The 13,744-nt window shown below is 21.8% G+C and overlaps 1 protein-coding gene across 1 annotated transcript; it reads left to right on the forward strand.

Moving 5' to 3' along the window:
• Positions 1-12,028: 12,028 nt before the first annotated feature.
• On the forward strand, positions 12,029-13,669 carry B0J16DRAFT_349081 (FMN-dependent dehydrogenase). Its single transcript, XM_046128843.1, has one exon. The coding sequence runs from the start codon at positions 12,067-12,069 to the stop codon at positions 13,402-13,404; it is 1,338 nt and encodes a 445-aa protein (XP_045979067.1). The 5' UTR covers positions 12,029-12,066; the 3' UTR covers positions 13,405-13,669.
• The last annotated feature ends 75 nt before the right edge of the window (positions 13,670-13,744 follow it).

Raw genomic sequence — 13,744 nt, forward strand, 5'->3', positions numbered from 1 at the left:
TTATATACTTTATTAAAGAACTTTCCTTTCTTATTAATTAAGGCTTTATTTATTTTAAGCTTTATTATAAGTTTATTTAATAATACTTACTTATTAAGAAAGCTTTACCTTTTAGTATTTAAGTAAATATAGAGAAAGAGTATATAGCTAAAGGCTACTAAAGTAACTCTTTCTTTATTTATATATTACTTTTGAGGGTTTTCTATAAGTACCTTAGTTATTTATACTTTAATAGAAATTAATTTAAGTAGCTAAAGGGCTCTTATAATTACCTATCTATTAAGGTTTTTATTATTAAAGGTATAGTACTAAGTATCTACTAAAGTAATACTATAGTATTTATTTAGTATTACTATAGATTAGGTTAGTAATATAAGATTAAGGGGGTTAACTAACTTACTACTTATATAGTAGTATAAGAGATATAGGTATAAGTATAGGAAAAAGGAAGAGAGTTAGGCTACTGTACTATATATAGTAGCTTTTTATATATATAAGTTAAAGCTTTATTAGTAATAGTTAGAGTTTAGTTAATATAGGTAACTTTAATAGAACTAAGCCTATGCTTTAACCTACCCTAGAGGAGTTAACCCTAAATTATAGCTTACTATATAGTCTAAAGTTAATTTTTATTATAGTTAAATGTAAATTAAAGCTATTTATAGAAAAAATATCTAAAAAGTAGAATATTATAGAGTTTCTTATTAGGAAAAATCTAAAATAACTATATAGTATAAAGATTACTAAAAGCTATATAGTAATAGTTTTTTTTATATTTTTTATAGCTATATAGCCTACTTTATAGCCTAAAGTTAATTTTTATTATAGTTAAGTGTAAATTAAAGCTCTTTAGGAAAAAGATATTATAAAAGGTAATTTAAGTAGATTTATATTGGAAAAGAAATATAAAAAATTACTATAAATAGAAATACTTATATATTATAAGCTAGAATTTTTTATTCTTTTTTTCCTTATATAGTAATAAAAATAGTAGTTTTTCTAAAAATTCCCCACTTTTAACTAGTCTAACTATAGTTAGAGTAGTGATCTAACTACTTAATCTTAGTTAGTAGAAAAGGGTGACTTAAGTCAGACTATTAACTAGTTAGTTACTGACTAATAGTTATTAGTTACTAATTATAAGGGATTAAGACTAGACTAGTAACTAATTAGTCTAACTATTAGTCTAACTTAAGTCTAACTAGTTAGTTACTCTAACTAATTATAACCCTCCTATAGGCTAATAAAAGCTATTAGCTATTATAAAAAGCTTAGAATACTAAAGATATTAGCTAATAGAACTATTTAAGAAGTTTTTTATCTTAATAGATTATATAGCTATAAAGGGTATAGGGAATAGCTTATTATAGAATCTTTAGAAAAAGCTTATTTATTAGGTATATTAATTATTAATATTTAACTTTAATATTAAATATAAACTAAAGGTAAAGAACTTTACTAATAGCTTATTAAAAAGACTAAACTATATAAAAGGAAAGATCTTTTATAAAGATATAATACTTATACTAAAGAAAAAGCTTATATTATAAAGTAAGCTTTTAAAGATCTTATAAGGAAAAATTACTTAACTAGAGGGTAAATTAAAAGTAATAAAAGTATAAATTTAAATAACTAAAAAAGTAAAAAGAAATTCTTTTTTCTTTAATAAAATTAATATAACTATTTTATTTACTTATAATATATTTATATAGCTATTATTACTAAAATAGCTAAGTATTAGTAATAAATACTATAAAGGTTATTATTAAGTTAAAGGTATAAAGACTTAATAAAAGCTAAGGTTATTATTTTAAAGTAATATATCTTATACTAAGTTATAAAAAAGTATATAAAAGGTAAAATAGTACTTACTATAATACCTTTAATAACGTTTAAGGTATTAATTTATAAGCTATAAATTAAAGATTAATATTATAAAAGGATTATAAAAAGGTATTATATAGTAGCTAAAGAGTATAAAGGTTACTTAAGTTATAAAAACTTACTTTAATTTAAGAATAAAATAGTAATCTTTAAAGAAAGTATATTATATATAAAGATCTTATACTAATACTATAATAACCTAAGAGTAAAGTATAAAAAAGCTTATAAAATACTTAACTTTATAATAAGAAAGTTTTACTAAAAAAGTATTATTAATAATATAAAAAGCTATAATTTAAGGTTAATCCTTTTAAAGTAGGTTAAAGCATAGGCTTATTTCTATTAAAGTTATCTATATTAACTAAACTTTAACTCTAACTATTACTAATAAAGCTATATATATAAAAGGCTACTATATAAAGTATAGTAGCCTAGCCTTTTTTCTTTTTCTTATATCTATACCTCTTATACTATTACAAAAGTAGTACCCTTATTAAAATATTATTAATTTTATTATTAATTACTTATAGGTATAGTTATAGATAGGGGAAATTAGTTATATAACCTTATTAATTAATAGTAATTATTAACTAAAAAGACCCTATATAATTATATATATAATTTCCTTTTCTATTATATCTAGCTTTTTCTAATAAAGTTTATTTACTTTTAAAATACTATACCTAGGTAATAATAAATAAAAGTTATAGTATTTCTATTATTCCTAGTAGTAGTTTTTAACTTAATCTATAATTACTTTAAGCTATAGTTACTATATTCTATATTTTACTTTATTAAGTAAATTATCCTTTAATATTATATAACTAAAATTCCCTTATATAAGCTTATTATATAGTACCCTAAGTAGCTACTATTTATTTTATATACTTTTAGTTATTCTAAGGCTTATTCTAAGGATTAAGCTAAAAAGGAATAGAACCTTATATTTAAAGATAGCTACTATAATAAGGACTTTATTAATTTAGTAAGTACCCCTTATTTAGATATATTATAGTTTTAGCTAATAGTTAAATAAGTCTTAAAGTACTTTATATTATACTTAGTTATATAAGTTATTTAAGGCTTTACTAATTCTTAAGTTCTTAAACTAAGGGCTACTATATATACTATAGGCTAATAAGCTTAGTTAATAGATTATTAATATTTTATCTATAATTAAGTTAGCTTTATATATTTAATATTAGGTATAGAATATACTTACTTATAAGGGTATTTTAATTAATAATATTTAATATCTCTTTTTAGTTAAATAAAAGATAAGAAAAATAATATAAGCTATTTTTAGCCTTTTATTTCTAATAATTTAAGGTTTTACTTACCTTATAGCTTTATTACTAACTTTATATATTAATTATATAATATTAAACTATAGGGTAAATAGATTTATTATTTACTTTTACTACTCTTTATATAGTTAAGCTAATAACCTGTATATATAAACCTAGATATAAAGTTAAAAGTATTAAAGGATTTAGCCTATAAGCTAGCTATAAATTAAGATATAAGTTATAATAAGAAAGGATTTCTACTAAAGCTTAAAATAGGTACTATTATTAATAATAGTATTTTTTAGTTTAAAGAGCTAAGGAAGTAAGTAAATATAATATTTAAGTACTTTAAATAAGTTAGTTAAAAGCTTTAAATAAACTAGGCTAGTTATAGCTTAAGGCTATAAGTCTATAATAATATTAGTATATAGTATTTTAAGTAATTAAAAATTTAAATAAATAAGGTTTCTAAAAGAAAAATATATTTATATTTTATTACTATATTAAAGATTAGTAAAGTTTAGTTACCTAAAGTTAAAAGACCCTATAGCTCTTAATTAATCTAAGTTATATAACTAAAATTATATACCCTTTATAACCTAGCTATTACTATAGTATAACTTAGTAGTATAATAGTAGTAGTTAAGGTTATAAAGGATATATAATTTTAGTTATATAACTTAGATTAATTAAAGTAAGCTAAGTCTTTTAACTTTAGGTAATTAAACTTTACTAATCTCTAATATAATAGAATATAAATATATTTCTCTTTTAAAAACCTTATCTATTTAAATTTTTAATTACTTAAAATACTATATATTAATATTATTATAGACTTATAGCCTTAGGCTATAATTAGCCTAGTTTATCTAAGGCCTTTAGTTAACTTAATTAAAGTACTTAAAGATTAGCCTTTATTACTTTCTTAGCTTCTTAAACTAAAGTAACTTTTCTATATTATCTATAAAGTTAGTATTATTATTAGTTATTTTAAGCTTCTTTAGAAATCCCTTCTTATTAAATATCTAATCTTTTATATTAATATCTAGCTTATAAGTAAGTTTCTCTAATACCTTTAGCTTTATCTCTAGGAATATCTTATAATTATCTTTCTAAAGTAATAAAAGGATTTTATAGCTAAAGGTAATAAGCTTAACCCTTTAGTAGGTATTAAATAAAAAACCTTACTTTAAGTCTAAGGTATTAGCTATTTATATAATATCTATATTTTTTAGTAATAACTAAAGTATTAATTTAATATATTAAATCTATAAATAGTTAAAGTATAGATTATTCTCTTAGTAGTAGTTCTTAAGAAGTATAATACTATAGTAATTAAACTATATTACTATAAAATTAATTAATAAGGGATATAGTATAATAGGTAGAACTAAAGGTTAACTAACTTACTAAGATATCTTATTAGTTAAAGTAATTATAAAAGGAAGAAAAGGATAAAAGGCTACTATATTTTATATAGTAGCTTTATATATATATATATATAAGTTACTATATTACTATTAATAATAGTAAAGTTTAATAGCTATAGTTAGTACTAATAAATTAAGCTATAAGTTCACTTACTAGATAAGTTATCTTAATATTAATAAATATATAAAATAAATACAGAAATAATATTATAAGTAAAATAATTAAAGTTTAAAAATTAATTAGTTAATAATTCTATAGATATATTTTATAAATAAAATAATAGTAAGAATTTACTAATATAAATATTTTTCTTAATACCTTTAGTATTACTTTAATTAATATAAATAATAATAAATAGTATAACTTTTAATTACTTTTATATACCTTTAGTAATTATAAAGCCTTATATTATAATATCTATATTAATATTAATTATACTATTTACTTTTTATATATTTTATACTTAATATTTCTTTATTTCCTAATTAACTTAATTTAATATCCTTAGCTTAATAGTAGAAAATTAATATTAGCTTTATAGTACTATTTATTAAGATATTTATATACTAAATACCTTTAATATTAATAATAAGATATATATTTTAGATATAAAGTATTATAGTAATTTTAGCTTAGCTTTATATTATTTTATTTAAGCTTTTTATACTTTTAATATTATAAATTATACCTATTATAGCTTTATTAGTAAAAAGTTAAATATTATTATAAGTTATTCTTAAGAACTTTTAACTTTTATACTTATATATTATAAAAAACTTATACTTACTATAATATTCTTATTACTAAGTACTAAGTTTATATATTTACCTTATATCTTAGTTTTAATTATTATACTATAAGTAATTTAATCTTTTTAACCTTTAGCTTTTTTTAACTTTTACTATTATAAACCTAAAGTAACTAAGAAATCTATATATCTTTTACTTATATTTATCTTTTACTTAGTAATACTAGTAGCTTAGTATAATATATTACTATTATTTCCTTTTAGTATATAATTATAGGTATTAAGAAAGTTAATAATAAAAAGTATATAAAGTATTTTACTAGTATTTCTATTATATTTAATTATCCCTAAGTCCTTTATTTATAGCTTACCCCTATAGCTATTAATCTTTTTCTATAACCTTTTCTTTTTAATAGCTAGTAAGCTAGTTTTAAGACTTCTTTTAGTAAATAACTTATAGGTTATCTTTTTAATTCTAGATATAAGTAATTAAATTTAAGTTACAGTAAGTAAATATTAAAGTAATAATAGTAGTATTTTAGCTATTAGTTTAGTTCTTTATATTAAGATCTATAGTTAATAAACTATTATATAGTTTACCTTTCTTTCTTATACTTATATTACTTTTCTATTTAATATACTTTTTTATTAACTTAGTATTTTCCTTAGTTTATATTTAAATAATATAAAGTATATTTACTATATTTTTAGCTATAACCTATTAGTTATATTTAACTAGCTATTTTACTTATTTAATAAGATAGTAAAGTTATTTTTTAATTACTTTTTCTATCTTAATATATTTTACCTTTTATTTATTATTTTAGTTTTTTAAGTTAGGTATTAATAAAGGTTTATTTTTATCTTAATATTTTTTCTTAAATTCCTTTAAGAAACTAATAAGAAATATATTATATAATTATTTATACTATTTTAGTAAAGCTAGTTAGTAAACTTATATACTTACTTTCTCTAAGATTTAAAATAATTTAATATACCTAGCCTTTAACTTTTTCTTTTTCTTACCTTTAAGGTTTAAATTTCTTATTAAAAGTATTATAAGTTAACCCTAAAAGTATATAATTTTTTTATACTTTAAGTTATAGTATTACTATTATTATTTATTAGTAGCTATTTAGTATTTTAATATTTTCTCTTATATATTATAAAGTTACTAAATCCTTATATATACTTTAAGTATATTTTCTTAGTAATTTATATCTTTAGTATAAATCTATATCTCTAAGTAGTATTTTATAAGTATAAAGAATAAGCTTTTATTTATAGTTATATTAAGTATATTATTATATATATATTAAGTATTTTAAAGTAAGTTTAGCTATATTTTTTAGTTATTTCCTATAAAATATTATAAATAGTAACTTAGTATTTAGTTTATTTATTTTATTTATTTATTTATTTAAGGGTAATAAGTAATAAAAAGCCTTTATTTTACTCTTAAAATATAGTAGATTTTTACCTAAAAGTTACTAGTAAATATATTTCCTTAGTTTAATATTATACCTTAGAGTACTTTAAAATTAATAAAGATATATTTATATAAGCTTTTAGCTAATTTAATTACTATAATTATAAATAATATAAGAATAAATTAGCTATACTTTATAAATCTATTAACTATAACTAAGATTATATTTACTTCTTTTTCCTTATACTATATTAGTAATAGCTTAATTATAAAATCTATAGAAATTTCTTACTAAGGTTAGCTTAAAATTAATAAGTTTTTTAACTTTTTATATAATTTATATTTCCTAAGTACTATTATCTAATAGATTTAGTAGCTATTTACTTAATCTTTAATATCTTATTATATATATTCTTAATAAAAGTTTCTTTAAATTAAAACTTTAATCTATAGGTATTTAAAGTATTTTACTAATCTATTATTATAATATTAGTATAAAATCTTTTATTTTACTTTTTTATCTTAAGAAATATATAACTTATCTTTAAAGAATAAAAGGTTATTATAAACTATCTATAGGTATTTTAGTAAAGTTTTACCTTTTAGCTTTTTTTTCCTTTTATAGATTATTACTTATTTCTTTAAGTAAAGAATATATATATCCTTTTCTTATACTTTTATAACTATATTATATAGTATCTTAAGTATTTCTAAGTTAATAGAATTTATATCCTAGGTATTTTTATAAATTACTAGCTTTTTAAGTATCTTAGGTAATTTTAGATATTCTTTTATTTATAAATTTAAGTTAAGTAATTAACTAATATTCCCTTTTTATATTAGTTTCTTAAGTTAAGTACTTTTTAACTTTTTACCTATTAAATAAGTAAGGTTTAATATAACTTTTAAAGATATCTTATTATATTTCTTTAAATCTATTATCTTTAAAGGTAAAACCCTAATAGTATTTCTATAAGGTCTTTCTTTTATCTTTACCTATACTAAGGTAGCTTACTTTTCTTTTTCTAATAGTAACTTATCTTATAGTATTAATTTAAGTAATAATAATATTTTATCTAAAGTATAAGTAACTATTATTTAAGCTTATTCCCTTATAATAAAATTAACTATTTTACTTTAAAAAAGGTTTAATAATTAATTAATATTATTTTATAGTTACTTAATCCCTAAAGGTTTTAAAAGTATATTAGTAAGATTATTTTTACTTTTTTTATACTTAATTATAAAGTTTTAGGGTATTAAATATATATACTAGTAAGCTTACCTTTTATTTAGCTTTATATTTTTTATAAAAGTTTATAAGTTCTTATAATTACTTTAGACTTTTACTTATAATAAAAACCCTTTAAGGTATTATTATTAATATTTAAATAACTTAATAATTACTATTAGTTTTTAATTTAATATATTATATCTTATTTCTTTATTAATAAACTTATAAAACTAGAATACTATAAGGTAAAAATAGTTCTTATTATTAGATTATAATAATATACTTACTATAGCTACTTTACTTATATTTATCTTTAAATAAATATATTAGTTTAAGTTAAAGTATTAAAGTAATAAAGTATATTAAAATACCTTAATAAAAGTACTAAATACCTACTATTATTTCTTATTTAAAGTTATAAAATCTAGCTTTTTACTATTCTTACTTTCCTTTAGTAAGCCTATTAATAGTATAATAATCTTAAAGTAATTATAAATAAATTATTAATAGAAGTTATAGAACCTTAGGAAAACCTATACCTCTTAGTATATAGTTAGTATTTACTAGGTTTTAATTACCTTTACTTATTTTAAATCTATCTTAACCTTTATACTTAATATAAAGAACCTTAGAAACTTTACCTTATCTTAGTAAAATATATACTTAGAGAGTTTAGTATATAGTTTAGCTCTTTATAATTATTCTAAAATTTACTTTAATACTATAGTATACTTTTCCTAAGTTTTAAATTAAATTAAGATATTATCTAAGTATACTATATAAATTATATTAACAAGCTCTCTAAGAGCCTTATAAATATAGCTTTAAAAGGTTATAAGTATATTAGCTAGTTTAAATAATATAACTATATACTTAAAGTACTTATATTAAGTTTAAAATATAATCTTTTATTTATTGCTTTTCTTAATTCTAATATAGTAATAAATATCCTTAATATTAATCTTAGAAAAGTACTTAATATTAGTAATATAGTTTATAAGCTTTAATATTAGTAATAATAGATATTAATTCTTTATAGTTACTTTATTAAGTTTATAGTAATCTATATATAAATATAGAGTTTTATTTTTCTTAAAGATAAATAAAATTAAGGCCTTTATAAAACTCTTTAATAGGTAAATTTTACCCTTTTTTAGATTTTCCTTAATATATTCTTTTAGCTTAAATAGTACTAAATTATATATATCTCTAAGGTAAATCTTCTCTTTAGGTAATATATATACTTCTTAACCTATAGTAATTATATAAACTTAATATTTATATACCCTTTTAAGAAATATATTAGCTTAGAAAATCTTTATTTTTTTTTTTATTTATACTTAAACTACTAGTAATTCTTATAGTAATTAACTATAACCTAAAGATTCTTAAGATATAATATAAATAATAAAATAAGTATCTTTTAATTATTATTAAGTCTATTAATATTAATAAGTATATAAGTAAACCTTTTTATTATACCCTTTTAGTTTATTATTATAAGTATTACTTACTAATTAAAATACTTAATTTTAGGTTTAAGGCTAATACCTATAATTTTAATACCTTTTAAAGTAAATTATTTTAGTTTTTACTAAATAGTAAAGGTATTACTTATAATATTAATCTAAATACCTATATCTAAGTAAATAGCTATTTTAATATCTTATTAGCTATATAAGGTTATTATATTATAGAGGTAATTAATAGCTTTTAGTTTATTACCTAGGTTTTTTAGAAATAGTTTAATTAAGAATTAAGCTTAATTACTAACTATTACCTATTTTTTACCTAAACTTAATTAACTTTCTTAAGTACTTTATAGTTTTTATTAATATAGTTTCTTTTACTATAGTTATAGTATTCTATAAAGATAAAATTTAATTAAGTAGCTAAGCTTTTTATATTTATTTATTCTTAAGACTTTAATTACTAAGAATTTAGCCTTATTTTCTATAAAAATTCTTTTTATTAGCTACTTAAGTAATTTAATAATTATTTTTTCTTTAAATTAAAAAACTTTTTACTTTCTTAATATTAATACTTTTAGCTATATATAAAGTTTTAAAATTAATTTACTAAATTAACTATTTCTTTCTTAGTATTAAGTAACTTTTATATATAAAAAGTAAAGTACTTTTAAAGGAACTTAGTTAGCTTTACTAAGAAATATATAAAGCTTTCCTTTTTTAACTTAAGCTAGAATTACTTTTTTAGTAAATTTAAATACTTATAAAACTATTATAAAGATTAATTTAATTATTATTAAGCTTATTTTAAAAATACTATAAGATTTATATTTTAATAGCTTTTTTTCTTTTAGATTAGTTTTAAAGCTTAGTATATAAATATAAATTAATTATATTACTTTCTTTTTTATTTCTCTTTTAGTAACTTCTTTAAGTATTAAGCTTATTTTCCTTAGGGTTCTTAGTTTATATTTTCTTAGGCTATAATTAAATAGTTATACTTAGTTTAATACTTTATAAAGGTTACTTTAAAAGCTTACTTTAGATTTAATATTTAGTTATTAAGTATATAATAGGTAAGAAACTATAAAAATATTATAATATTCTTAATAGTAATCTTTTTCTTATTTTCTATATTTCTTTTTTTCTTATTATAGTAAAATTAAAAGTAAGTTATAGAGGTTTTACTTTAAAAGCTAGATTAGCTTTAGTATTTTAATAAATACTTATTAAAGATAATATTCTTAAGAATTATTACTTTTAATTTTATAATTTCTTATTTTATTTAATATTTCTTATAAAGCTTTAAAAGCTTTTAGTATAATTACTAATTAGCTTTTAAGACTAAGCTATTTAGCTTTAAGATTAAAACCTTTAAAGGTAGTATTATTACTATATTAATCCCTAGGGAAAGTATTACTAATATAATTCCCTTTTAGTATAAGGTATATTATATTTATTCTTTTAATTAAAAGCTTAATTAAAGTAACTTCTTTATAGAGATTATCCTTAGGTATTTATTTTTAATCTTACCTAAGATATAGCCTATATTTAGGTTAAGTATAGCTAATTTATCTAGGTTCTTAGTTATATAAACTAAAGATTTACTTATAATTAAGTTAAGAAATTAATTTACTTTAGGATAGTTAGTTTAGTATTAGGTAAAAACTATTATACCTAGGTAGCCTTAAAAGAAGCTTTAGAATTATTATATATAGATAATAGTTAGTTAAAAGGCTAGGTAGGTTTAATAATAATATTATACTAAAGCTTAAAGAGTTTAAAATAAGGTTATAGGTAATAAGGGATATTATCCCTTATAAAGGTCTAATAAACCGGGGTTTAGCTGGGCCACAGGGCCAGGCTAATAAGGCTAAGGTTGTCTTGTAAAGTGATTATAAAAAGGTAATAAGGGATATTATTTCTTATAAAGGTTTAATAAACTAGGGTTTAGTTAGGCTATAGGGCTAGGTTAATAAGGCTAAGATTATCTTATAAAGTAATTATAATAATAACTTAGTAATATTATTAATAATATTTCTAAGGAATATTACTACTATTATTATTTTATTATATAATATCTTTTTTTTATTTAAAAATAGCTATATAAAGTTAAAATATAACTTTAAAATTATAAATTTAAATTATATTATAAGTTAGTTAATTATAAAATTAAAACTTACTAAGTTTATAAAATATATATAAATTCTTTTAAAACTCTTTCTTAGAAAAGTAATAATATATAACTTAAAGTATAGCTATATAAAGGTAAAATATAACTTTAAAGTTATATATTTAAACTTTCTTATAATTAAAACCTTTTATACTTTTATTTATTCTTAAAATAAATTATACTTAGTATAAGTTACAGTTATTAAATTAAAGAGCTAAAAATTAAAAATATACTAGTTATTATAGTAACTTTTTTACTAGTTCTTATAGCTTAGTTTAATAGCAGTTCCTATAGGGACTTAGTAGAAAGACTAATAGCCGAGGTTCTCCACGTAATAAGTCTCCTATTATTCCAAGTTCGTCTTATTAACACTACGTCACAACAACAACAATAACAATCGGATCTTAAGATGTCCCACGATGAAGTTAATCCCCAGAGGCTAAGCCCGGGCGTTTCCATCCCAGACCCAACAAGCTTCTCCAACTTCCAACGCGACATCTATCAATCCTTCCACCCACCTCTGTTCTCAACGAACCCCACAGAATGGGAATCCCTCGCCAAAGAGAACATCCCCGCCGCCAATTTTGGCTACGTCTACGGCTCCGCCAGCAGCGCGGCCACGGCGAAAGCCAACAATGAAGCCTTCAATCGATACCGTCTCAGACCGCGCTTTCTTGTTGATGTCACGAGACGCGATTTAGGCGTGGAACTGTTTGGAACAAAGTATAAGAGTCCCCTCCTGGTCTCGCCAATTGGTGTGCAGAGCATTTTGCACTCGGATGCCGAGGAGGCGACTGCCAGGGCTTGCCACAGTGTTGGTGTGCCCATGATTTTGTCGACAGCTGCGACGAGGTCAATTGAGGAGGTTGCTAAAGCTAATCAGGATGGGGATCGGTGGTTTCAGCTTTATTGGCCAAAGCCTCAATATGAGGACGTCACGGCCAGTCTTCTCGCTCGGGCGAAAGCGTCAGGCTATAAGGTTCTAGTCGTCACGCTCGACACCTTCAGTCTTGGTTGGAGACCGACTGATCTCGATACCTCTTACCTACCTTTTATCTGGGGCCAGGGCTGTCAGATTGGCTTCTCGGATCCTGTCTTCAACAAGATGTTTGACGAGATGCAGAAGAACGATACCCGAAGTGTCGGTGAGAAGATGGCGGAACTGTGGTCAATTATGAGAAGACCCGGCACTGTCTACGGTGCTGCAAGGGTTCTTGCCAATGCGAAGACAATGGTCAAGTCGAAGGCCTGGATTGATGTGATTAACTCGGGCACCTACCGCGAATGGGCCCATCTCAAGATTCTCAAAGAACTTTGGGACGGACCAATAGTTTTGAAAGGTATTCAGACCGTTGAAGATGCCCGTTTGGCGATTGATCACGGCATGGACGGCATCATTGTATCCAACCACGGCGGCCGTCAGCTCGACGGCGCAGTAGCATCACTAGATGCCCTAGCCGAGATCGCGGCCGATGAGAAGGTCAAAGACTCAAACTTGACAATCATCTTCGACAGTGGCGTGAGGACTGGTTCAGATATTCTCAAAGCGCTAGCTCTTGGAGCCAAGGCTGTTTCAATCGGTAGACCTTATGCATATGGCCTTGCTGCGGGAGGACAGCAGGGTGTTGAGCATGTGTTGAAGTGCTTGTTGGCGGATATGGATAACATGCTGGCTAATGTTGGCAAGAAGAGTATTCGGGATCTGAGTCGGGAAGATCTTCAGATACTACCTCTGTCTAAGCTTTGATGGACTGTGGTTATACAAGAAAGCAGCATATAAATGTGTTGTTTGATTTACACTAGGATGCTGAGATGGAAATTGTTTAGCATTATAAGAGCTATCACCTTTAACCAAGGAGCATATCAAGGAAGAGCACAAGGCATAAATATATGAGTGGTGAGATTGGTACAGTTTTATATTCCTTTTCGCCAAGACCTGCAGCCAAGGTGGGATGGTAAAGCAAGGAAGTGCTTCCTTTGTTATCGCCGAAAGTGTGGCTAGAGGAATTAACCAATGGCAGATAATAACAACGCTACTAAAAGGTTATCGCCGAAACCCACATCCGTCACATCGCCGTTACTATCGG

The sequence above is a fragment of the Fusarium flagelliforme genome (genome assembly GCF_020744385.1).
Source record: "Fusarium flagelliforme strain FIESC 12 MPI-CAGE-AA-0113 chromosome Unknown B0J16scaffold_7, whole genome shotgun sequence".
NCBI lineage: Eukaryota > Fungi > Ascomycota > Sordariomycetes > Hypocreales > Nectriaceae > Fusarium > Fusarium flagelliforme.

Bases quoted from the DNA above. Each gene is read 5' to 3' on its own strand.
- B0J16DRAFT_349081 (XM_046128843.1), top strand. From the start codon at position 12,067: ATGTCCCACGATGAAGTTAATCCCCAGAGGCTAAGCCCGGGCGTTTCC.